This window comes from Rhodamnia argentea, chromosome 8 (genome assembly GCF_020921035.1).
Source record: "Rhodamnia argentea isolate NSW1041297 chromosome 8, ASM2092103v1, whole genome shotgun sequence".
Taxonomy (NCBI): domain Eukaryota; kingdom Viridiplantae; phylum Streptophyta; class Magnoliopsida; order Myrtales; family Myrtaceae; genus Rhodamnia; species Rhodamnia argentea.
In genome coordinates this window covers 492,244-517,781 of record NC_063157.1, presented here as the reverse complement: position 1 = coordinate 517,781, position 25,538 = coordinate 492,244, and the positions used below count along the sequence as shown (strand labels likewise).

At 42.3% G+C, this 25,538-nt stretch overlaps 4 protein-coding genes across 17 annotated transcripts; 2 read left to right on the top strand and 2 right to left on the bottom strand.

Annotated features, from left to right (window-relative positions):
* Positions 1 to 515: 515 nt before the first annotated feature.
* On the top strand, positions 516 to 3,714 carry LOC115728845 (cinnamoyl-CoA reductase 1-like). Its single transcript, XM_030659249.2, has 5 exons — positions 516 to 803; positions 901 to 1,055; positions 1,694 to 1,879; positions 2,033 to 2,385; positions 3,340 to 3,714. The coding sequence occupies exons 1-5, from the start codon at positions 671 to 673 to the stop codon at positions 3,521 to 3,523; spliced, it is 1,011 nt and encodes a 336-aa protein (XP_030515109.2). The 5' UTR covers positions 516 to 670; the 3' UTR covers positions 3,524 to 3,714.
* A 745-nt stretch (positions 3,715 to 4,459) lies between these two features.
* LOC115728846 (metal transporter Nramp6-like) lies at positions 4,460 to 9,825 on the bottom strand. The gene is made up of 14 exons (XM_030659250.2): positions 9,728 to 9,825; positions 9,256 to 9,389; positions 8,619 to 8,697; positions 8,490 to 8,530; positions 7,895 to 7,973; positions 7,676 to 7,780; positions 7,375 to 7,484; positions 7,008 to 7,189; positions 6,858 to 6,927; positions 6,209 to 6,382; positions 5,980 to 6,084; positions 5,458 to 5,589; positions 5,182 to 5,277; positions 4,460 to 4,931 (listed from the first exon to the last, which is right to left on the bottom strand). The coding sequence occupies exons 2-14, from the start codon at positions 9,361 to 9,363 to the stop codon at positions 4,593 to 4,595; spliced, it is 1,620 nt and encodes a 539-aa protein (XP_030515110.2). The 5' UTR covers positions 9,364 to 9,389; positions 9,728 to 9,825; the 3' UTR covers positions 4,460 to 4,592.
* On the top strand, positions 4,761 to 15,443 carry LOC115728381 (ribonuclease MRP protein subunit POP4-like). Of its 10 annotated transcripts, none has more exons than XM_048284493.1 (9): positions 10,169 to 10,345; positions 11,070 to 11,328; positions 12,460 to 12,536; positions 12,726 to 12,982; positions 13,156 to 13,224; positions 13,369 to 13,426; positions 14,190 to 14,298; positions 14,905 to 14,983; positions 15,193 to 15,443. In XM_048284493.1, the coding sequence occupies exons 2-7, from the start codon at positions 11,118 to 11,120 to the stop codon at positions 14,241 to 14,243; spliced, it is 726 nt and encodes a 241-aa protein (XP_048140450.1). In that variant the 5' UTR covers positions 10,169 to 10,345; positions 11,070 to 11,117; the 3' UTR covers positions 14,244 to 14,298; positions 14,905 to 14,983; positions 15,193 to 15,443. The 10 variants fall into 10 exon arrangements, with proteins under 10 accessions (XP_048140446.1, XP_048140450.1, XP_048140455.1 ...); XM_048284498.1 differs by adding an exon at positions 13,656 to 13,757 and having other exon boundaries at positions 14,905 to 15,443; XM_048284497.1 differs by lacking the exons at positions 14,905 to 14,983; positions 15,193 to 15,443 and adding exons at positions 13,656 to 13,757; positions 14,679 to 14,743.
* Positions 10,777 to 24,143, bottom strand: LOC115732064 (metal transporter Nramp6-like). 5 transcript variants are annotated; one of them, XM_048284485.1, is made up of 14 exons: positions 23,529 to 23,891; positions 22,898 to 22,976; positions 22,762 to 22,802; positions 22,353 to 22,431; positions 22,134 to 22,238; positions 21,832 to 21,941; positions 21,462 to 21,643; positions 21,312 to 21,381; positions 20,668 to 20,886; positions 20,441 to 20,545; positions 19,881 to 20,012; positions 19,607 to 19,702; positions 18,990 to 19,333; positions 10,777 to 10,808 (listed from the first exon to the last, which is right to left on the bottom strand). In XM_048284485.1, the coding sequence occupies exons 1-13, from the start codon at positions 23,634 to 23,636 to the stop codon at positions 18,995 to 18,997; spliced, it is 1,665 nt and encodes a 554-aa protein (XP_048140442.1). In that variant the 5' UTR covers positions 23,637 to 23,891; the 3' UTR covers positions 10,777 to 10,808; positions 18,990 to 18,994. The 5 variants fall into 5 exon arrangements, with proteins under 5 accessions (XP_048140442.1, XP_048140440.1, XP_048140441.1 ...); XM_048284483.1 differs by lacking the exon at positions 10,777 to 10,808 and adding an exon at positions 24,090 to 24,143 and having other exon boundaries at positions 18,873 to 19,333; positions 23,529 to 23,662; XM_048284484.1 differs by lacking the exon at positions 10,777 to 10,808 and adding an exon at positions 24,057 to 24,078 and having other exon boundaries at positions 18,873 to 19,333; positions 23,529 to 23,662.
* Between the last annotated feature and the right edge of the window lie 1,395 nt (positions 24,144 to 25,538).

The window sequence follows — 25,538 nt, the reverse complement described above, 5'->3', positions numbered from 1 at the left end:
GAGACACAAAAAGTCAAATCCTCAAGAGCTATGAACATTTCCCATTTGGTTGCTGAGCACCTATGGTAAGGACACTAATGAGATACACAGAGCGCGTTTGTTTCACGGATAAATGACGATTTTTCAAAAATATTTTTCTAAGAACGATTGTGTACACTATTTAGAAAGATCGGTCGATGAATAATTTGCATTCACTTAACAATAAAAATTTATTCTTCAATATTTTCGTCAATAATGAAAATTATTCATTTTATGATTTTTTTTTCAAATGATGTAAACGTTCATTTAAAAAAAAATTCAAATCATTACTTTTTCACGGAACAAAAGAACCCACAAATACGAATTCTTAAAAAAGCCAAACGCAAGAATCATTAATCATGGAAAATAGGAGAAATGCCCTCTCTCTCGCTCTCTCTCTTCAAGAGAGTTTTCATAGGGGTGTGTGTCATTTCATGCGGTAGGTGAGGCTTTTGGTAAGCACTATTCTTTTCCTCTATAAATGACATGGGAGCGCGTGGCAACTTCGAATCAAGCCATCCCACGAAGTCCTTCCTTTCCTTTACATGCCAAACAAGAGAGCCTCTCCTCATCTCTCCCCTCTCCAACCCCCCTCAAAAGGAAGCATCTTCCTTCCCCTGAGCCCCGCTCTCCCCTCCCCGGAAAGCCCACCATGCCCGTCGACACCCTCCCCGGTTCCGGCCAGACCATCTGCGTCACTGGCGCTGGCGGTTTCATCGCCTCTTGGATGGTCAAGCTGCTCCTCGAGAGAGGCTATGCGGTGCGAGGCACCCTCAGGAACCCAGGTAGATTAGAAGACACAAATTTGATGCAGTTGATATGTCAAATAGAACCAATCAGTGTCACGACTTTTGACGGAGATAATCACGTGGTTATGTACAGACGATCCGAAGAATGCGCATCTGAGAGAGCTGGAAGGGGCCAGCGAGAGATTGACGCTGCACAAGGGTGATCTGATGGACTACGAGAGCTTGAGGGAAGCCATCATGGGGTGCGACGGCGTCTTCCACACCGCCTCTCCGGTCACCGACGATCCCGTGAGTCCCAAATCATCTCTCTCTCTCTCTCCCTGTCTCTCTGTCTCTCTCTCTCTCTCTCCATCTTCCTCTCTTAGCTAGTCCTACTTCTGGTTCTAGCCCACCAGTTCCTGCAGACTTGGGGAGTGAGACATGTTTTGGAATCCGTTCCAGTTTACTAGAACGTGTGATCGGGAACTGACGGAATTTGTCTGAAAATGGCATTTCTTTTTGCAATTGTGGATGATCCTTTCCGTTCCATGTTGCATCTAACGAGTACACATGCCTCGAAAGATTTTCGGGCGATTATTCATGTCGATCTAGGGAGGTATCATCAGGGAGGAAATAGAATAAGAGTAAAGATTCAATCTTTCTTCTGTTGTTATCCCCTCCTCCACCAACCCAACCATATGGACACTGGACCAAACATCGAAAGCGACATCAAACCTAACATGGGCTGGCGCTTGATTGGCTTCACCTCAAAATGGTGTTTTAGGTGGTCCCCACTTAAAAGAAAGACCGGCATCGTTCTCACCCCCCACGATCATATAGTGATGTCGACCATGACACAATGCATAGATGTGTGGTGAAAGAAAGCCCGGACGGCATTTTCATAACGTTTCGATGGTCTCAAATCTGTTTACTGTTCGAATGCGAAGGAGCAAATGGTGGAGCCGGCGGTGATCGGGACGAAAAACGTGATTGTTGCGGCGGCGGAGGCCAAGGTCCGGCGGGTGGTGTTCACCTCCTCCATCGGCGCAGTCACCATGGACCCGAACCGAGGTCCGGATGTCGTGGTGGATGAGTCTTGCTGGAGCGACCTCGAATTTTGCAAGAGTACTAAGGTCATATTTGATTATTCTCCTTAATGCTCGCGTTCATCTAAATCGAAGAAGTCGATGCGTCACTTGAACCACCGTTGACCAAAGACCTGGTCACATATCCAGCATTTGATCCACATGTATCTAAGAAAATAGATCCCGTATTTAATCCCGCAGAACTGGTATTGCTACGGCAAGGCGGTGGCGGAGCAGGCGGCTTGGGAGGAGGCGAAGGAGAGAGGGGTCGACATCGTGGTGGTCAACCCCGTGCTCGTGCTCGGGCCGTTGCTTCAGTCGACGATCAACGCAAGCATCATCCACATCCTCAAGTACCTGACCGGGTCGGCCAAGACGTACGCCAACTCGGTCCAAGCGTACGTGCACGTGAAGGACGTCGCGCTCGCTCACATCCTCATCTTCGAGAACCCATCCGCCTCGGGCCGCTATTTGTGCGCCGAGAGCGTCCTCCACCGCGGCGACGTGGTGGAAATCCTCTCCAAGTTCTTCCCCGAGTACCCATTCCCGACCAAGTAAGTAATCTTGAACCCTTGACGGACGCTTCACTTCTATTGTCGATGCCTTTGCTACGACCCGCAACAAGCATTTTGATATAAAATTTAGGTAGGTAGTCCTGAGATTGAGTATTGTAGTGTAGATGATAGCTAATACTATGGGTGAACGACAAGTTCTAAGATTTACTCAAGATGTTGTGTTCCAAGTGTCGATTTTGCCTGTTTTTGGACATTGGACCGACCGTAGGCGTGCGTGGGGTGTCGGTTCATTCGTACAAGTTCCAATTGCCAGGTGTCGTTTCTCTTCCTCTCTGTCTAGCCACGTATATGGAGTTCTTGAGGGCAACAGGGAGGGAAATTGAGAAAATTCTGCTGAGAGCTTCATGACGTAAACCTATTATCCTTAATGAATTTTAAAATTTACAAAGAAACGGAAAACAAATGTTGGAAAATTTTTAATTTGATAAAAGGAAATAGATGTTTGTGGACGACCCATTATTGTCCTAAGGACACCATTGTCGTTTTCTTTTTCTTATGAACTTTTTAAGGTAGTGGAGGGCAGTTGGTGTACCGACGTTTTGACTTGACGACAGAAAAGATGAAGAATGAGACATTGGTAAGATGTACTTTGTGTGGAGGAGGAGTGGCCTCACCTAACTCCCCAACCCAATCCATGTCTGAATTGGGCCCCTACTGTTGATCTTCACCTACCCTTGTCCACGTCTTGCTTCGTCCCATCCCACCATGGAAAGCTTGCACAGACCAAAGCTCCATCGCGTGCTTTGGACTTGAACAGCTTTGATCGACCATTTTCTCTTTTCTAAACTTATGAGACGTCACGTGTTGGTGGACAATTTTTCATCAATCGCGAACGTACGGAGTCACTTCAATTGATTGTTGTATCCTTGTAATGTGTTGAGGATAGGACTGGGTCGTTTTCAACTGAAAGTTTTCTAATGGCCCTGCGTGCAGGTGCTCTGATGAGGTTAATCCAAGAGCAAAACCATACAAATTCTCCAACCAGAAGCTGAGAGACTTGGGGCTCGAGTTCACCCCGGTGAAGCAGTGCCTGTACGAAACCGTCAAGAGCTTGCAGGAGAAAGGCCACCTACCTGTCCCTCCCCCGCCGGAAGATTCGGTGCGTATTCAAGCATGATCTAGATCCGTCGTGGTGCAAATTAGTAATTTCCGAGAAAAACGAGATCGATATGTGGGAATTTGTTTCTACTTTTCTTAGTCAAATATGGAGATATTATTAATCCCGAGTTCTGCACTGTATTGGAAGTTGTCAATTTGATCAATCATTGTAAGGCATCGTTGGCAGAAATGGGATGTGAATTACCGTCCCGGGCAGCATATTCACGCAGTAGATTCTTATCTTTCACGTATGTCGTGTAACGCTTGTATGGCAATTGGCAAGTATAATGATATCTATGAGGTAAAATCCATGTAGAAGATCAGTCTTATCGGGTTCTTCCCTACTGTCCAGATTTTCTTCCTGAGATCTAGACCTTGAAGACATAAAGATTTGTTGCCTCGATTTGTCTATTCTTGGAAGCATTTTCCAATGTTTTGAGTCCATGATCTCTGGCCATGGCTTGAATCCCAATCTCTCAAACATGGGGCTATAATATACCAGGGTTAAGAGGCCGAACACCGACAGGCATAAATTTTAAATTACACATTCATGAGAATGTTTTGTGACCTCGATTTCAGTAGTTGTCCTCGTGAAACAGGTCGGGTTGGTAGTTGGAAACGTGATTTGGACTTGCTATAATTGAACCGCAAAGACAAGCTATTAACAATAAACTAAAAGGGCTCCATCCTGAATAATTTATTCCTATCCATTAATATATGTCATTTGATTTACTAGGAGGGTTGGTGGGTGAGCGTGTAGTGTTTGTCTACTCCATCTTACACTCTTTGGCATTGTCATCTACACGAGATTCATCCTAAGATTGTACAGGGTTTCGAGAACGAGGAAATGTGCTCTCAAAGTGAAAGGACCGTGGCTTCCGACAGATCTCCTACTCTTTGATTGCCTCTAAATATACTGCCAAAACAAGTTAAAAAGAAGGGAACAGGTCATTCGGAAACCAAAATTGAAAAACCTGCTATTTCATATTGGAGTCAACAGTGACTACTAATGTTGTGCTCATCTTTTTATTCCTAAAAGTTAAAGCTCTCTCTCTCTCTCTCTCTCTCTCTACGTTCCCAAACAATGGTTAGTCAACATCCACCGGAGTCCTTTGAGGCAACTGCATACTTGCTATATCTTCTCGTGGGAGACTCTGCATCGATGCGTCACCTTGTCCATTGTCTGATTGCCGGCTTTCCGCTGTCGTCAATGCCAGAAGATGAGAAGCCTCCTTATTCTTGCGGAGTACCAAGTACAGGATTCCAGCCAAGTACACAGCCATTGCCGAAAAGCCCAGAATTCCACAGAAAACCTCGGCCCCGAGTTTCAAATGGCTATTCAGGAGCAACTTAATGAAGCCAGTCACGAGGTAATATACGTTTATGCCCATTATTAGAGAACCAATCATCCAAGTGACTGCAGCTACCTGGAGAGAATACAAAATCAATGAGAGGAAGAAGCTCCGCGTGTGGGCCAGGGCATGAACAGTCTGTATCTTCTCTGATGCCCAGCTTGAGTAATCGAGGAGACTAGTTGCCTATATCATCATGCTTAGTACAGGTAACCATGCGGACTTCTAAGTCCGCTTGAAAGGGAGATTATTAACCTTTTACTCTAATTAATAATAAAACATCCAGTACAGTAGCATTTATAGCCGTGTCGACATTAGGCTTTACCGCCATTGAGTTTGCATATTGCCCCATCTTGGTCTTGCTGCTGGTGAACTTCAGAAGTGGAACGAGAGCAAAAGGAAGTTCAAATGATAAAATCATCTGCAAGAACGAATCATTCAATTGAATATGAGATAGGCAACTAAAGAAATTCATGCACATTCACGCTCCTGGGAGTCAAAAAACTGTGATGCACATTCACTTCAACTCTTAAAGCCATAGCCATTTGTCATATGACCAGCGTATTAGCAGTAAAAGAGAGCTAGAAGGCAAGGATGTTACCGAGGCAATAATAATTAGTTTTCCAGCTCCTGCAGAGCCACCAATTAGTGCAACAATCAAACTGGGAATTATTGCTAAGCATCTCGTTAGAAAGTTCCGAACCCATGGTGTCAATCGTAAATCTAGAAAGCCCTGGCAATGATATACGATAAGCCAAGATTAGTAAACAAGCTATAGACTCAAAAAAGGCCACTAATCAACTCAATCACAAAATGCACAAGAACTCGCAGCAAACAAAAATCTTGTCAAACAAATTGATTGTGAAATGCATGTTTAACTGCTCTAAGCGCTAATTTTTATCCAACAAAAAGCACCTATTTACTACCTGATATAAATTAGATGACTTTCATTGCTCATGGTACACAAATAGAAAAAACAATAATTTTTTCAAATTCTCTCCCATACTTTAACTGACCCCAACAGCAAGTGTATTCGAATTTACAATGGCAACATTGAACTTCAGAAATGGAACACAATTAGATTATTTCATCTCCATACCGTAGAGAATCAACTCGCTAATACCTGCATTACATACTGCCCTGCATATGTTCCTGTTATGGTAGAACTCTGACCCGATGCCAGCAAAGCAATTGCAAAGAGTTTAGAACTCCAACTACCTAAAACATTCTGCAAAAATTCAGTCAAATTAGGGCTATACTTCCATCAATTGACAAATGCATAACAAAAATAATCCAAACGGCACTTGTAAGATATTTTTCTTTTAATATTCCCCATTGTTAAAATTACATACCCTTAGCAAAAAGGAGGCTCCGTTCAAGTCCAAATTCTGGCAGCTAGCCTGATCTTGTGGACTCAAGCTTGTTGAGTTGCAGACTGCACCACTTACAGATATCACTGAGATATTAATGAGAAATGCCACCGTGAGAGCAAAGGCGCTTTCTATCATATAAAAGTTGCAAGCTTCCTGCCAGAGAGTGCCACAAATGTTTATCATTAGTTTGCCGGGCTAACTATCAGAGCCAGAAAAAAAAAAGACTTGAGAAGAATTATAAATCTTTCTACGTCTTTCCATTAACCTACGATATGATGCAAAACAAGCGAAGGATCTTTTTGGGTTCAACAAATGCTTTTTTTGATAATGATGTACATTAATTTGTCAGCAAAGAGAAAAGTGAATGACTAGATTTGAGTCGATCTAAGATATTAGAGGCAAATGGAGTAATCCGGGGTTTTAATTGTCTTAGGGTCTTGGGGAGATCACCATGGACTTTAACTTTAGCAAAAAGGACTTCCATGAAAGACAACATATCGCAAGCAAGCCTTTGGGCAACTCAAAGAGGTACAGGCTAAAAGCGAAAGATGGTTACACAAGTAAGGCACCACTGCATGAAATTACTGCCATTACACTGTAGAAACTGTAAAGTTGCAAAAGAAATTACTTTGATTCCATGAACAGATCGCGGTATTTTCCGCGAAAGCACCAACGCCGAATGGAGGAACAGATTATGCCTGAATAGAACCTAAAAAGTATCAGATGAATTTTGAGCAGAAAAAGATCATAGATATGTCTGCACAAGTAAGAAACTTACGGCATAACCATAGCCCCGAGCAATGATATTGCAAGACCCGTTGCCCCATTTCCTTTTAGTTGGGGAACAAAAAGCCCATCAAGAACTTCATTAGCAACCGGTTTTGCATACCCAAGCTCCCCAAAAAAGCAGGCCGCAATTGTAAATACAAGAAAAGCAATCAAGAACTCAAGTTTCCTGACCTGTAAAAAGGAGTAAATAGTAAACCCAAGATCAAGCTCAATCTTTTTAATCTATGATCCTCTCACGACATACACCTGCATTAATGTATCCCCTGCTGCACTTTGTTCTATCTCATTAGATACCGAGAATCAAGGAAATAAACTCTAGCGTGAAATGAGATAGACATGAGAAATTGTCAACGTACCCCATACTGCTGCAATGCTAGAAGCATCAATGTGCTGAGCCCTGTCAATAGAACACCACACCATACTGGAATCTTGAAGAGCATGTTTAATGCGAAGGCAGTTCCAATCACTGAAAACGTATGAAAAGACACTTAAAAATCCAGTTTATGAGCTGCATATCCTGACAATATATATAGGCGATGAATGTTGAAAATGCAAGGTGCGTATGTATGCAGCCATTTAATTGCAAATATCAAAGTCTTTGACTAGTGCCACAAATTAGATCCACTAAAATCTGTCAGGACCAACAGATAACATTACCTTCAGGAATGTCACAGGCAACTATTGAAATTTCAGCAAGGACCCATAGTATGAAATTCGCCACCTTAGGATATTCCATCCTGAAATGTTCTGCTAGATGCTTCCCTGTGGCGAACAGGTTAAAAAACAGAAATTTTCTGAATTCACTTATGGGGCCATGAAAGAAGAGCATGCCAGCATTCATAAAGATGCAGAAAATAATTTGTCTAGAGATCCTACCTGTAACAACCCCTAGTTTGGCTGCGAGAGACTGAATGATTAGAGCAGCACAAGAAGCCACTAAAATGATCCAGAGTAACTGCGAAGAATGAATTAATTAATCATAAATCACATACAGATGAACCCTACAGCAAGCTCCCTGTAATTCTCTGCGGGAAACATCGTCGTTTGATGTATCAGTTCATCTTATGTCTCATCAATGGTGAAACTTAAGATGGCCATTCAATCATCGGTCACGTGGAAGTATGGCCAGGACTCCATGCTCACATACCACGTTAGCAATATGTTTATTGCTGGGGGATCCTCACTCTTAATTTTGAAGACTATGCTACAAAAAGTTCCAAAGTTTCTAAATCATGAAGTATCAGGCCATCAGATGTCTCATCGGTGAAACTTAAGATGGCCATTCAATCATCGGTCAGTGTGAAGTATGGCCAGGACTCCATGCTCACATACCACTCTAGCAATATGTTTATTGCTGGGGGATCCTCACTCTTAGATTTGAACACTATGCTACAAAAAGTTCCAAAGTTTCTGAATCATGGAGTCAGAGTTCAACAAAAGGAGGGCTCATAAATTGATAAGTTACCCGTACCCCATACTTGTATTGGGCTCCGGCCTGTAGATCCGTTTCAACTGCATCAACAAAAGGCTACTCTAAGTACCACTGCAGAAGAGTTCGTAAGTTGTGACATAACAACATTTTCTTGAATAATAATCTTACAGTTTCCAGGATCAATATAAGCTATTGATACGAGAAATCCTGGACCTATATATGCAAATAAGTTCTTCCAGCTGTTCCTCTGCATGAAAAAATTGCACATGGAGCAGTTAAGCGGCATCAAATTTATTGTATCTAGAAGTTGCTGGGAACTATATGATTGATTAAGTAGGCATTGTCCTACTAGCAAATCCATTCCTATTTGTAACTCAGCAAATTATCTATAGACAAGCTAAATTTAGTGCACACCCGACACAAAACTGTATATGCTTTGGAAGTGTATATATATTGAGATCTTAGCTAGAGTTCTCTACCCCTCAAGGTGACTCACTGAAAGATGCCAACAACGAAATTTCCATTTTGTTCACACCACAGAGTTTACCTCTTCAAGTTGGAAATTCATCACCTTTAGTGTACATTCTGCAGTAGACTTGACTATGACTCAGAGCATACGACAATTTACCCAGGGGACACTCTTTATATAGACAAGAATTGTAGTGCTTCACTGTTCTGAGGTGCAGATTGCATAATTAAGTTCACGGGGATTGTAAGCTGATCACGCACCCCCAACGTGAAAAAATAAAAAATAAAGAACTAAATGTGGAAGAAAGCGACAACACTCAAAAGTATCGGTTCTCACATCAGGTACGACAATCTGATCTTCGCTGCTCTGGATCAACGGTACATTGGATAAGCTGTGATTCCCTGTGCTCGCGGTGAATTTCGGCTGCCCAGACGGCGGGGCCATTAAAGACGTCCTTTTGTTGCTTTATTCTGTAAAACCAGGATGACGAATCAAGTGTAAGTAATCTCCCAGTGAAGCGCGAGACCATAGAGGACGGCTCATTAACTCATTGCGCTGTCCAAAGCAAACATGCCATCAGACTCGCTCATCAATCGCTAATCCTGTCGGCTTTCGCAGTGCAACACATATGACGCCCAAAACTAAGACCACGAACAATTCTCTTCTTGCGACTTTTTGCGACGCTATTGACATGGACATGCAAATCATTTGTTGCAAAACCCCTGGCAACTGAACTGGCATTGCTCGAGGAAAACGAAGGAAAAACAAAAAAAAACCGAGATAGAAAACAATGGAAGGGGACACGGACCTCGATTCTGCGAATGGAGGAAAAGACCGCGACGCTCAATCGACTGAAAGGCGACGAGTCATGTTCTTCGTCGTCGTCTTCTCCCTCTCTCTCGCTATACATACGCATATATATAGAGAGAGAGTGAGAGAGATACGTCTCTGTTCTTATACGAGTCGTGTTCTTGATGAACTCAGGATGGAGGAGTCCAATGCGAGCAGAAGTCGGAGATCGCTCGCTCGCTCGCTCGCTCTCCCCTCACGCGCGTCGTCCCCGGCGATCCAGCGTCACGGGCCCCACAGGCTGCGGCCGCGTGCTGCCAGCCAGTAAGAATACGCCACGTGACAAAATCGCCACGTAAGCAAAAAGGAATCGCCCGGGGACGGGCCCCAGCCACGCGATCCTGTTGCGAGTCAGGAGGGCGCTCCCTCGACTTCACACACGTCACTGTCCACCTCGGATGTTTGCGCAACCGACCGCCTGCTGCGCTGTACTCTTCCGTCCTATATTCCCGCGGGGGACGATCTTCAGGGTCCCACTCGATTGTACTTCAGCGGAACTCCTCCCTGTCTCGCGCAGCCTGCCAGCCACCGGCCCGCCACCGCGGTCTCGCCGGCTGGCTACCGTCCATCCGCCAAGGTGCCGCGCTCAAGTTCCGTCTCTATGGCGCTCTCTCTCTTTGTTCATTTGGTCGCTGACTTGCTTTTGCCTTGGCGTCTCTCTCGCGCTCTCAGTCCTCCCTCTCTCGCGCAACCACCAGCACGGTCTTGCGTCTCGCCGTCTGGTCGCCGTCCACCGCCCCAACTTCGCGCTCGAGGTGCTGCTCCCGTTTCAGGACCAAGTGAGCCGGTTCCGGTTCTACAGGGCGGGGAACCGGCCGTGTCCGGTTTCAGGTTCCCAACCCACTCTGGAGTGGACTCTGGAATAATCGCCCCCGTTACAGAACAGTGCCGTTCTGAGATTGTGATCAAACCGGATGGCCTTCGGCTCAATTTTCCGAGCGACGGTTCATTAGAAAACCCGGTTGGCCTCTAGTTTCTTTTCTTCATGTCATTATGCTTCTGCGCGCGCGCTCTCTCTCTCTCTCTCTCTCTCTCTCTCTCTGACTATTCGTGGAATGAGATATCACCGTCACTACGCCCCCATCGTCGCCGTCGGTCCTTCGCCCGAGTTCCACCCGTCGCGGCCCCACTACAGACCACCCTCTCCAGGCACTCACTAATCGCTGGGATTCCTGCAATTGTTAAAATTATCAAATTACTATGCTAATTTTCACTGTAGAACCCTAAAGAAAGCAAGACAAATTCATACCCCTTTGACTTGAGTTTGGGCCGTTGTCTGAATGTTTGTGGCTTTTCCGCAGTGGTGAAGAAAGTTAATAGCTTTCTGCCAATAGATAGGTAGCTTGCCCATGGCGACTGAAGAAGTATCTCAAGATCAAAGAAAACGCACGCTGGAGGAGGCACTGGAATGGCGGTTCGCAATGGCGAGAGCTGAGGCTATGCAGCAGCAAGAGAGAAGGAGTAATAACCGCAAGTTTGATAGAGGAAGTGGAAGAGAAGTTGATGGTAGGACTGGCATCACTAGCACTGTGTCCTCCTCCACTACCTCACTGAATAAAGGTCCTTTCCTTGATTTTTCGGGCACTCGAACGGAACCCCTTTTTCCCACAAGCTTTTAATAATATGGCCGTAACCTGTCATTACGTGCGACTATCTCCGCTATAGAAAGAAAAAATCCTACTGAGTTTCAGTTGCAAATTTTGATTATCGAGTGTGAAACTTGAAGGGTTATCGCCGAGGTTGCTAGAGTCTCGTGTAATTAGCGCCAAAACACCTTTTGGTTACATACGATTTTGCTCTTTGTAGGCTGGTTGTCAATGGCCGTGCTTTTCGTTGTTTCTTGATTTCATTATGCAGCTCTAGTTTGACAGTTCGATGAATTTGTATGACTTTCGTAGATGATTTTTCTCAGTAAGGTGTTCTACATTTATCAGCATTGTGCGTGCGTTGCTTCTTTTTTTACAGCTTCAAGAATTTATTTTCAGTTTCTGTTCTGGTCCATGCTGTGCTAAAAACCAAACAGCTTTTTGACATCCATTTCTTGTAGTCATGAAATTGTGATGGTCATTCTTGACCCACTTTGTGATCTGTCTCTTGAGATTCATCTGAAGTGGAGAATGTTGGTTATGTTATTTTTCTTTGAAGAGGGCAGAGATACTCTTGAGGGAGGTTGCTAGATGAAAAGGAAAGCTTATTGCTCAAGTATATTGTAAATTTAGGGCATTCAGAGCCTATGAGATGTCATTCTTATTTATATATGTGCTTCTTTTAATGTATTGATTTCTTCCCAGGAATATAAGAGGAATATACTGGTTCTTCTACTTATTTTTTATGGATCCTTGTTAACAGAAATCGCTGTGAGGGAAGTAATTATCTGATAAACCTAAATTTATTTCGAAACTTCTCAACAGTTGTAATGATATTGTGATTTAAGTTGTTGACACCGTTTTTTTCATTTAAGTCCTTTTCCACCTTTAGTGGCCATTACTGTTTCATTTTCTTCTGGCTTGTATTTTGCAAATTTATCATTGTTGATATTGCACCTCAGGTTTCGTTCTTTTGTGCACAGTTACTTATTTGGCTGCATGCATCACAGAATAGTTTATATATGCATAGTCGGAGAGACTATGCTCACTTAATTTTGTGCTTGCTAAAGGATGCAACTGCTCATGTTATATGCTCTTGATGCAGATGCAGAGGCTAGTGATCCAACTTACTCACTGCTATCTCAAGCCATGCACAAGAATCTGTTAGTGCAGAATTTGGTGGTATTATGTTCGCTGTCCCGATCCGAAGCATCCCTTTTCCATTCATAGAGAGATCCAATGACTTGCTTTCTCTAAATTGAGTGATCATTGGTCAGGGTTCACACCTCTATTTTGCCAAGTGCCAACCATATGGTGAATATGTAGTTTTCGTTGCTTTTTTTCCTGAGATATCTCTTGTCATCTGTGCAGATTTCTAGCAGAAGAGGAACTGGAGTTGACAAGGTGTTGCATGAACTTCTCCAGAAGGGCGATTCAGCTCAGAAATACATGCAGGGTTCTAGAACTATGAGAATGGATGATGTGATCCTTCTTGATAATTATGTACCAAAACGTAGCACATTGGCTGGTGCTCGCCTCAGGGCTTTGCGGAGCCACTCAAAACCGTCTAAAACTCGAACGTCTACAAAGCAGCATAAGAAATGTGGAGATTTGCCTCAAGATCTCAAGTAAGTGTGCCCATTTGCTTAGAGGTCACTTCAATCTGGCTTTTGTACAGTACCAGATCTTGCTATACATGGTCAATTAGTTTATTGCTTATTCAGGTGGCTTCATTTGGTCTTGGTTCCTTTCACATAGTTGGAACTTTTATTTGGTTATTTATTCATTTTTTAAATTGCAGATTTGACTTCTTTAAGCCGATGCATGAAATGTGGAAAGGCTACATAGCGGAACTTTTTAAAGCCAGTGGGTAAGATATATTTGGTTCTGTGTGTGTGTGTGTGTGTGTGTGTGTGGTGTGTGTGTGTGTCAATAATAATGCATTCTTGGTCAAACCCCACCATAGTAGAAGTATTCAGCTTTTGTAGTCACATCTCGTCATATTCTATTGAAGAAATCAACTGGCTCAGTGCCTCCTCAGTGCGGAAATTTATATGGGGCTATTTTGCAAGGTCAGACAATCTTTCTGATTCTTGTTCTCATCCCACCTTGTTTATGAGCATTTTGGAAGTTTGACTTACTGTTATCATCTATGGCTATGCTTTCATGAAGTTATGTTACATAAAAAGTTGTTTTTTCTAGCTTGGTCACCAAAGTACTCATCTCTGACCTTGGAGTTCATATACTTTTGGCTTAATTACGGACTTCCTTGGCTTTATTCTCTTTTCTGTTTTGTGGCAGTTGCTGAGTGTAAAGTGACTTCACTTTCTGGTGCAAGTGGTATTATGATACGTGAAACTGCAGAAACATTTGGATTGATCACAAAAGATGATAAATTTCGGGGTATGTTCAAATTTTGACTTGTTAGTTTAAGAATATTCAGATTGTGATATCGGCGATACACCGATATTAAGACCGATGTGAAAAATGAGTTGATATACTGGATTTGTACCTTTGTCCAATTTTGTAGGTGTTCTATAATCTATAACACTAAATAGTTTCCCAATAGTGTTTCTGAGCATATACGGGCTTTGACTAGTTGTGCTGATGAAGCATGCATGTAAAGGTGCTTTAACTTATAGTCTAGAAGTGTCACCTCGCTGCTTCAATAACTAGGTTAGCATCTTAGGGTCATCTTGTCACTATAATGGAGTCCGATTATTAAGTACTTTAGAATCATATAATGGGTTTCTGTTTGAATTTTTCCTTGTTTTGTTGTACGATTTATTGTATTTTTTCTGGGAATAGCTCAAACTTGTTCCTGGTGGTTTGCAGTTGTACCCAAGAGAGGTTCTGTTCTTCTGTTCCAAGTTGATTGCTGGAAGATGACATTATGTGGAGACAAACTTCTTGCAAGAGCTTAGGACTTTGTTACCAGGATAATGTTTGTTTATTGACAAACAGTATAATTTTGCTACTTAGATACTGTATCTGCCATTTTTTTTTTTCTTTTTTTGGTAAGGAACCATGATTAGGGATTAAGGTAAGTATAGCAGAATTGCTTTCAAGACCATGTTCCACGTTCTCCTCAACACTGTATCTGCCATTTTTTATGTACACCATCTTTAGAGTATGGTGCTTTTGATTACAACTTTCTATTTTTGTTGCAGCAATTAGTTGTCTAAATGAAAAATTTGTAGTTTACAGCAACCGGTTTTTGCCTTTTTTACCAAGTTTCAATATATTGTAATTTTTGCTTATCCAGTACTGTTTTCTAGCTCGAGATAGCTTTATTGATCGATAAGAAACCTTTTGCTTTATCAGGAGGCAGAAGCTCCATTGTGAAAGAGTAATTAGTTCTACAGAATTTACACGGCTCCTATTGTTCATTGCTGTTTGATTTTAAATTGTATTTTCACACATGGGGGATTTCTTTTGACTCTTGAGCTTGACTAATTACTTTTCACCTTGCACGGCCTTCTTCCTACCTGTTCTACAATTGGTCTTTCCCGTGCTTAACTCTCTGTTTTGACCTATCGTATCAGTGTAGTTTCAGGTGCTCAGGGAGTGGGAGTACGTTCTGTTCTTTCCCCTGCTATGTCAAGCTTACTCATTTCCTCCGCCATCATGTGAGTGGAGGAACTCTTTAGTTGGAGTGTAACCATTTCTTGCTGTATTCATCGTAAGAGAGTGTTGAATACAACAGCATGGTTATATTCGCAATGGGTGGATGGTATACTGAACTCCAGAATCTCAGATTTTTTGCGAAAATTTTAGTATCTCTTGCATTACTCGGCCATGAACATCTCCCTTACTTGGAGGTGTTTCTTTTGGACAGGGTGGCGACTTTAGAGAAAGCGGAAGGTGATGAGAAGTAGGATGAGCCGAAGGAAAGTGATGCCCACTCCTTGTAGGCGACAATACATACAGGCCATAGCTAGTGGGGAGGACAAGTTTGCAATTCATTTGTCTTGCTTTTCGTTTCTATACACAATTACAGATAAGGATTGGGCAAATTAGGTCCGTCCTCTCTTGCCGCGAGCGACTTCTCGGAAGCGCGTGGACGCTGCCATATTCAACATACACATTCTTAAACTCGCTCCCGCATTTTTCTGTCTCGTGGAAACTGAAGAAGAACTTAAAAGGAAAAAGTTGGCAAAAGGATACTTTTAGTACCAAAAGTTGTGCACCAAGATTACTTTATTGTCAAAAGTTCCAATCGGATCATTTAGTGCAAAGTTTTTTTAAAAAAAGATCACTTAAGTACTAATTCCGATATTCTTAATCGGAAATCCGACGTGACACTTTTTTATTAATATATGACACTAAGATAGCTCGCCAAAGGTCCACCGTGGCATTTTCTTTTTAAATTTAAATTTTGTATTTAAAATAATTTGAAAATTAAGTTAAAAAATTCAAAAAAAATGCTAAAAAATAATTTAAAAAAAAAAAAAGAGGGCGAGGGGGCGGGGGTGACCAGGCACCGGGGGTTGTAACCTCACCCGATCCGGGGGAAGGCCTATAGGCCCTTGCCTGTGGCAGGTTGGGGTTACTAGCCCCCGGCCGGGGCTCGGCGTCCCCCACTAGCCATGTCCCACCGTCGTTGGCCATTGTCGGCGATGGTGGGACTGCGGCAACGAGGGTTACATCAACCCTAGCCGCCAAATCTTTTTTTTTTTTTTAGGTTTTTGTTAATTTTTTTAGCTTATTATTTTAAATAAAGTTTTTATTTTAAATTTTTTTGTTAACCTTTCTTTTTAAAAAATATAATTTTAATTTTTTTTCTCTATTTTTGAAGTCCACGTGGGTTATTTTTAAAACAATAAGACTGCTTCTGGTAGAATACGCTTGTGTTTGTGTTGTGGGGTCCCGATCAAGTCAGATCACGCAGTCCTCATCCCATCAACGACTGCGTGATCACTGGGGCAAGAGGGTCTCTAAGGGCTGGCTTTAAGAAACTTGCCTTCTCTAGAGGACCGATCGAGCCCATGATTGTGTTTCCTCTCCGGAGAGAATATAGGGTAGGTTCTGTCTATATGGATGGAGCTGATGCAGTTGACCGAACTAGTCAGAAACTAGAAAATTATCCAAAAAATTTTAAATCTATTGTAATTTTGCCAATTCAATATTAAACCTTTTAAATTTACAAAGCGAGTCATAAACCTTTTCACATTTTACCAATTGAGTCTATCCGATCAATTTTGTACGGAAATCGCTGACGTGAAGAGGTTTAGTACTCGATTGTCCGCATCGGCATGTCAGCGATTTCTGGCCGTAATCGGCCCGATGGACTTAATTGGCAAAAAGTAAAAATGTTTAGGACTCAATTGACAAACTTAAAAAGTTTAGGACTCAATTGACAAAAGTGCAATAGGTTTATGACTTTTTGAATAATTTTTTTCATTTAGAAACTATATACGGTGTGGGCGTCCCACAGATTATCAAAATGCGATCGGCTTGGTTCGGTAGATTACAAATTTTGCTGTAAGCTACGGAACTGTGCTGTCTTGCCTTTTAATCTTTGTGTCCAGAAACACTGGAGTGATGTGCTGCATGCCATATCTGAAGGCTTTTCTTGCCATGTTTTTGCCAAGGCAAAATAGGCCTAAAAAGGATATGCATGCCCTCTTCTACCTTCGATTGCTCGACTGAGGTTGATACATACCGTCTATCTTCCATGCCTTTGTGCAAAGAAAAACATGGGGTGACACCTAACCACATTGACTCTAACGTCATAATTCCGACGATAGGCTCGCAAGATGAAAATGTCTTTTCATGAAATATCGATGCATACTAGTCATTTGGGGACTATAAATTAGGTAGGAGGAAGGTTAAACAAAAAGTCGATGATTCCCCTCGCGCGCTTCGACAGAATCTGGCACTCACTAATCGGTTTCGCGAAAGTCCGAGCCATGCCGTCTCTTCGCATATGAGCAAGTGAAAACTTGAAAATCGAACCGACGACGGCGTTTGTGTAAACTTTAAGCGGTTTATGCCGACTACGACCCATTCACTTGAATGTTCACTTACAATTTGTCACTCGCCTCTCTCTTCGAACATCCGTATAAATGTTTATACGCGACTTGCGGCTTAAAATGATGTTAGGAGTCAGAAAAGAAAGGGAGAAGGAAGAAAACATAACATTGCGTTCTTGACAGATTGTGTTTCATATGCAGGAGTGACTTAAGGAACCCTGTTTTATACCCGAAAAGCGTTCGAATCTGTGGATAAAAAACCCTTCTTGCTGGTATTCTTGCTACAAAATGTGTTGTATCATTAGCTCATAAAAACTTGTTGAGAGTTCCTCAATTCGCTAAATTGATGAAATTAGCTTTATTGGTACATATAATCCACAATGGTCTGACCCCAACATCAAGTTCCTTTCTTTGTTTGCGATGATCGCTTGTTAAAGCGAGTCGATTTTCAATATTTTCACCGCTTACAGGAATTATCTAAGCAAATAGGAGAGTATAGTGAGCATGGTCGTCGGTGGGGCAATCCGGGGGTGGCGGTCGGAGGGTGGCTTAATGACTAGGTGGGGAGGAGAAGCATGATGGCTTCGGCTCCCGACCCCACTCCTGATCATCGGCAGGAGTCTCGTCAGGGTCAGAGTTGGGATGGCGTCAATGACGTCCCTGCAATACATCTCGTAGCCGTTGCTTCACCCAGGAAAATCTGAGGTACTCTCGTCAGAATTTGCTTGAATCCTGGCTCTGTTGCAGTTTCTTCTCATGCTTCTTCTACCTGAGTCCCCCCGGTCGGCTCTACCGACAGCTAATGATATATCGATGCTTCTGACATGTGTTCTCAAGTACTTTAAATTCTGCTCGGTGATTTGAAGATTTCACTGAGCACGAGATAGGATTGTCGGACCACATCAACTTCACGAACTTGATCAAGACAGCATCGGTGAAACAGGACTCATTGCCGGTGTCATTATTACAGCCAGACGATAGTACCGTTAGCTTGGTTTTGCCACGAACCGGACAGCGCTGCTTCTCTCTCTCTCTTCACCGATGGACTCAACGCATTTGGTTCGATCATGGGCATCTACTTCATGACTAGACATGAAAGAAGAAGCTCCTTGCGATCAGCTTGCTAGGGGTGACAGTTTCCCGGATTCTTATCGGCTGTTTTCCACTAGACCACCTCTCATTCTCCATCGATCAGCAAAGTGGCCAGCTTCCGATTTGCGGCTGGTAGCTGCCCCATGGCGCAGCCAACGATCCTGGTAGTGCTTGAAGGCCTTGTCACCAAACCGCAGCTTCTGTTCTTCACCGACTATCAAGGTAAAGCGTGGCCTAGTACAGCTCCTTCTTGAACCGGATCCGAACAATGTCTCACTCAACCACGATTACTTTTGTGCAGCTCTTTCCAGGGGCACGCTGGGTCTCAAATGACACTGTAGACCTATGAAAAATGGTCATAGCTCATTTCTCAATTCATATATAACGGGCTGAATTGGTATACGAGTTAACTATATTTAATAAATAGGCCCCAAATAGGTTTACAACTTATTTAAACTCAATCTACCTCTATGCTCTATTTCCTATGAGAGTCAACAGTGACTAATGTGATGCTCATCTTTATTCCTGAAAGTTAAAGCTGCTCTCTCTCACTCTCTACATTCTCAACAATGATTAGTCAAGATCCGCTGGAGTCCTTTGAGGCAACTGCATACTCACTATATCTTCTCGTGGGAGACCGTGCATCGATGCGTCACCTTGTCCATTGTCCGATTGCCGGCTTTCGGCTGATGTCAATGCCAGAATATGAGAAGCCTCCTTATTCTTGCGGATTACCAAGTATAGGATTCCTGCCAAGTACACAGCAATCCCCGAAAAGCCCAGAATTCCACAGAAAACCTTGGCCCCGAGTTTCAAATGGCTATTGAGGAGCAACTTGATGAAGCCGGTCACGAGGTAATATATGTTTATGCCCATTATCAGAGAACCAATCATCCAAGTGACTGCAGCTACCTGGAGAGAATACAAAGTCAATGAGAGGAAGAAGACAAACCACAGGAGGAGAGAGGGAGAGAGAGAGAGAGAGAGAGAGATGACAAAGGCATGAACAGTGTAGCTTCTCTGATGCCAAACTTGAGTAATCGACGACACTAGTCGCCTACATCATCATGCTTAGTACAGGTAACCATGCAGACTTCCAAATCCGCTTGAAAGGGAGATTATTACCCATTTACTCTAATTAATAATAGAACACCCAGTACAATAGCATTTATGGCCATGCTTTACCGCTGTTGAGTTTGCATATGGCCCCATCTTGGTCTTGCTGCTGGTGAACTTCAGAAGTGGAACGAGAGCAAAAGGAAGTTCAAATGATAAAATCATCTGCAAGAACAAATCATTCAATCGAATATGAGATAGGCACCTAAAGAAATTCATGCACATTTACTCTCCTGGAGTTAAAAGATGTGATGCACATTCACTTCAATTCTTAAAGCCATAGTCATTTGTTATATGACCAGCGTATTAGCAGTAAAAGAGAGCCAGAAGGCAAGGATATTACCGAGGCAATAATAATTAGTTTTCCGGCTCCTGCAGAGCCACCAATTAGTGCAACAATCAAACTGGGAATTATTGCTAAGCATCTCGTTAGAAAGTTCCGAACCCATGGTGTCAATCGTAAATCTAGAAAGCCCTGGCCATGATATACGAATAAGCAAAGATTAGTAAATAAGCTAGAGACTCAAGAAAAGTCGCTAAACAACTCAATCACAAAATGCACAAGAACTCACAGGAAAGAAAAATCTTGTCAAACATATTGATTGCGAAATGTATATTTAACTGCTCTAACCCCTAATTTTTATTCAACACTGTTCAGATAAAATAGAGATTTCCAGTTTTCCACGAAAAGTACGTATTTACCACCTGATAAAAAGTCGTCTACTTTTCATTGCCCTGGTGTTACACAAATAGAAATGAGCAATATTTTTTTTTTCCAATCTCTCTCGTATACCTCAACTGACCCCAACACCAAGTGTATATGAATTTACAATGGCAACATTGAACTTCAGAAAGAACTAGATTATTTCACCTCCATACTGTAGAGAATCAACTCATGAATACCTGCATTACATACTGCCCTGCATATGTTCCTGTTATGGTAGAACTCTGACCCGATGCCAGCAAAGCAATGGCAAAGAGTTTAGAACTCCAACTACCTAAAACATTCTGCAAAAAATCATTCAAATTGAGGCTATGCTTCCTTCAATAGACAAATGCAGAACAAAAAATACAAACAGCACTCGCAAGATATTTCTCTTTAAATAAATGCCATTGCTAAAATCACATACCCTTAGCAAAAAGGAAGCTTCGTTCAAGTCCAAATTCTGGCAGCTAGCCTGATCTTGTGGACTCAAGCTTGTTGAGTTGCAGACTGCACCACTTACAGATATCACTGAGATATTAATGAGAAATGCCACCATGAGAGCAAAGGCACTTTCTATTATATAAAACCTGCAAGCTTCCTGCCCGAAAGTGCCACAAATGCTTATCATTAGTTTGTGAGCTAACTATCACAGCCAGAAAAAAAAAAAGACTTGCGAAAAAAAAGGTCTACGTCTTTCCATTAACCTGTGGTATGAACTAAAACAAGTGAAGGATTTTTTTTGGGTTCAACAAATAATTGTTTTTATAATGATGTACATGAATTTGTCAGCAAAAGAGCAAAGCGAATGACTAGATATGATTTGGTAAAGATATTTGAGGGAAATAGAGTAATATGGTGATTTTAATTGTCTTAGGGTCTTGGGGAGATCAACATGGACTTTACCTTTGACAAAAAGGACTTTCATGAAAGATGGCATATTGCAATCAAGCCTTTGGGCAACTCAAAGAGGTACAGGCTAAATGAAAAGATGGTTACACACTTAAGGCATCACTGCATGAAATTACTAAAATTTCACTGTAGCAACTGTAGGGTTACATAAGAAATTACTTTGATGCCACGAACAGATCGTGGTATTTTCCGTGAAAGCACCAATGCCGAATGGAGGAACAGATTATGCCTGAATCGAACCCAAAAAGTATCAGATGATATTTGTGCAGAAAAAGATCATAGATATATCTGAACAAGTAAGAAACTTACGGCATAACCATAGCCCCGAGCAATGATATTGCAAGACCTGTTGCTCCATTTCCTTTTAGTTGGGGAACAAAAAGCCCATCAAGAACTTCACTAGCAACCGGTTTTGCATACCCAAGCTCCCCAAAAAAGCAGGCCGCAATTGTAAATACAAGAAAAGCAATCAAGAACTCAAGTTTCCTGACCTGTAAAATGTAAACCCCGTGAATGATAAACCCAAAATAAAGTTCAACCTTTTTAATCTGTAATCTTCTCACGACATACACCTACATTAACCTATCCGCTGCTGTACTTATTTCTATCCTGTAGATATCGAGAATCAAGGATAAACTCTAGCCTGAAATGAGATAGACATGAGAAATTGTCAACATACCCCATACTGCTGCAATGCTAGAAGCATCAATGTGCTGAGCCCCGTCAATAGAACACCACACCATACTGGAATCTTGAAGAGCATATTTAATGCGAAGGCAGTCCCAATCACTGAAAACGTGTAAAAAGACACTCAAAAGTCCAGTTCATGAGCTGCATATCCTGAAAATAAATATAGGCAATGAATGTTGAACATGCAATGTGCATAGGTGTGCAGCCGTGGTAATTGCAACTATCAAAGTCTTTGACTAGTGCCACAAATTAGATCCACTAAAATCTGTCAGGACCAACAGAGAATATTACCTTCAGGTATGTCACAGGCAACTATAGAAATTTCGGCAAGAACCCATAATATGAAATTCGGCACCTTGGGATATTCCATCCTGAAATGTTCTGCTAGATGCTTCCCTGCAGCAAACAGGTTAAAAAACAGAAATTTTCTGAATTCACGTACGGGGCCATGAAAGAAGAGCATGCCAGCATTCATAAAGATGCAGAAAATAATTTGTCTAGAGATCCTACCTGTAACAACCCCTAGTTTGGCTGCAAGAGACTGAATAATTAGAGCAGCACAAGAAGCCACTAAAATGATCCAGAGTAACTGCATAAAATGAAATAAATTAATTATATATCACATACAGGTGAACCTTGCAGCAAGCTCCCTGTAATTCTCTGCTGGAACCATCATTGTTTGGTGTATCAGGCCATCTTTTGTCTAATCAATGGTGAAATTTAAGACAACCACTCAATCACCAGTCAGCATGGAGTATGGCAAGGACTTCATGCTCACATACTGCTCTGGCAAATATGTTTATTGCTAGGGGATCCTTGCTCTTAGTTTTGAAGACTACGCTACAAGAACCAGAGTTCCTAAATCATGGAGTCAGAGTTCAACAAAAGGAGGGTTCATGAATTGACAAGTCACACATACCCCATACTTGTATTGCGCTCCAGCCTGCAGATCCGTTTCGACTGCATCATTGGACACAAAAGGCAACTCTTAAGTACCACCGCAGAAGAGTTTGTGAGTTGTGACATAACAAGATTTTCATGAATGATAATCTTACAGTTTCCAGGATCAATATAAGCTATTGATACGAGAAATCCTGGACCCATATATGCAAATATGTTCTTCCAGCTCTTCCTCTGAATTGAAAAAATGCACATGGAGCAGTTAAACGACATCATATATTGTTCCTAGAAGTTGTGAGGAATAAATGATTGATTGGGAAGGCATTGTCCAACTAGCAAATCCAACCCTATTTGTCACTCAGTGAACTATTTATAGACAGTTTAAAATTGGTGCATACCCGACTCAAAACTCTATCTGCTTCGGGAGTGTTTTTAAATTGAGATCTTAGCCAGAGTTCTCTACCCCTCAAGGCAACTCATCGAAAGAAGGGGAAAACCAAAATGTTCGCAGTATAGAGTTTATCTCTTCAAGTTGGAAATTCATCACCTTTAGTGTACATTCTGCAGTAGCCTATGAGCAAACTACAATCTACCCAATGGACACTCCCTATATAAACAAGAATGCCAAATTCTCCATTAAATAGCGCTTCACTGTTCTGAGCTACAGATTGCATAAAGGCACAACAATTAAGTCCACAGGGAATTGTAAGCTTATCACGCACCCCAAGCTGGAAAATAAATAAATAAATGCGGAAGAAAGTGACAAAACTTGGTGATGATTCTCACGTCAGGTACGACGATCTGATCTTCGTTGTTCTGGATCAACGGGGCATTGGAGAAGCTGTGATTCCCCGTGCTCGTGATGAACTGCGGCCGCCCAGAGGCCGAAGCCATTAAAGACGTCCTCTTGTTGCTTTATTCTGTAAGCCCAGGATGACAAATCAAGTCCAGAGAAGCGAGTAAAATTAATCTCCCAATTAGACGCGAGGCCATACAGTAGGGCCGGCCAGTTTTAGCCAATAACTCATTGCTCTATCAAAAGCAGACATGCGAAAGGATTCACTCATCAATCGCTATCCTATCACTCTTCGCAGTTCAACAAACAGAACGCACAAGAATAAGGCCGCAAACAATTCTCAACTTGCGAGTTGTTGCGACTCGATTGACATGGACATGCAAATTTTTATTGCAAAAACCCGCGGCAACTGAACCGGCATTGGTAATTTAAAAAAAAAAAAAGGGGGGAGGCATTGATGGAGGAAAACAAAAAAAGAAAGGAAAAAAAAAAACTCGAGATCAGAAATCGGTGATTACTCCAGACAGAAAACATCGGACGGGGACACGGACCTCGATTCTGCAAATGGAGGAAGAGACCGCAACTCTCAATCGGACGGGGACACGGACTTAGTCTTCGCTCACTCTGTTTGTGTGAACTTGAACTCGGGATGGAGGAGTCCAATGCGCGCAGGAGTCAGAGATCTCGCGCGCCAGCCCCCAGCCACGTGCGGCCAGCCAGTAAGAATCCGCCACGTGAGCAAAAAAGGTATCGGCCCCAGCCACCCGATCCCGTGGCATGTCCCAGTGAGGGTCGCTCTCTTCCACCGTCCACCTCTGATGTTGCGCATCCGATCCTCTGCTGCGCTGTACTCTTTCGTCATATATTCCCGCGGGGGGAACAATCCTCGGGGTCCCACTCGATCGTACTTCAACGGACGGACCAGATTGGCTTGACCGGCGCACCGGGTCGACGGACGACCGTCGTGTGTGATCGCGCGCGAAGACTAAGTCCCGAACCGTGAGATCAGAATCGAGTGCAAATTGATGAGCGGTGGTGATTGGGTCTCCCCGATTTGATTGGCCTGGGTTGTGTTAATGGTCTCGTCAGTGTCACCGCATTCTTTTCATGTGCAGACGAAATATTCCTTTTGATCGTGGCCTCTTTAATTTTGGGCAGTGAGTGACAAAAGTAGGCTAAATGACAAAATCGCGAGTGCTCATAGGACTGCCGACGTAATAGCCTAATAGGGAGGGGGGGGCGAGACGTGTTTAGCATCGGAGACGCTGAGATTCTCTAATCACTTTTATGTAGTGGGTCCGACGCGCATTGCGGACTATACTTTTTTTTTAAAGATTTGGGAGATCAAAGAGGTAAGGATGTTCGAAAATGAAACGACTTTTTCATTATAGTCGACAAGGGATAGAAAGCAGCAGGATTTGGTAGCATCTGTATCGGCGGGTAACTGATTGTGACTAGCAATGTTTTCGAGCCTTTTTAGGGAAAAAGTGTCAAAAAAAGTCCTAAACCTATTGCGTTAGTGTTAATTCAATGCTAAACCTTTTTTTGGTGCTAATTCAGTCATAAACCTTTTGTATTTGTGTCATTTAAGTCATAAACCTTTTATTAGTGTCAATTTAGTCATAAACCTTTTACAATATGCCAGTTTAATCCTAAAATTTTTGTATTTATGCCAATTAACTCAATTCGGCCATTTTTTATTGGAAATCACCGGCTTAGATGTCAATTATCCTACGTGGCACGGTTGGCGCTAATGTGGATATTTTTTTAATATTTTTTGATATTTTAAATAATTTTTAAAAACCAAAAAAATGCTTAAAATTTTATTTAAAATATTAAAAAATGTCCAAGTTAGCGCTAGCCGTGCCATGTAGGACAATTGATATCCACGTCAATGATTTTCGATCAAAATTGGCTAGATTAACTCAATTGGTATAAATATAAAAGATTTAAGACCGAATTGACAACAATACAGAAGGTTTATGACTAAATTAGCACCA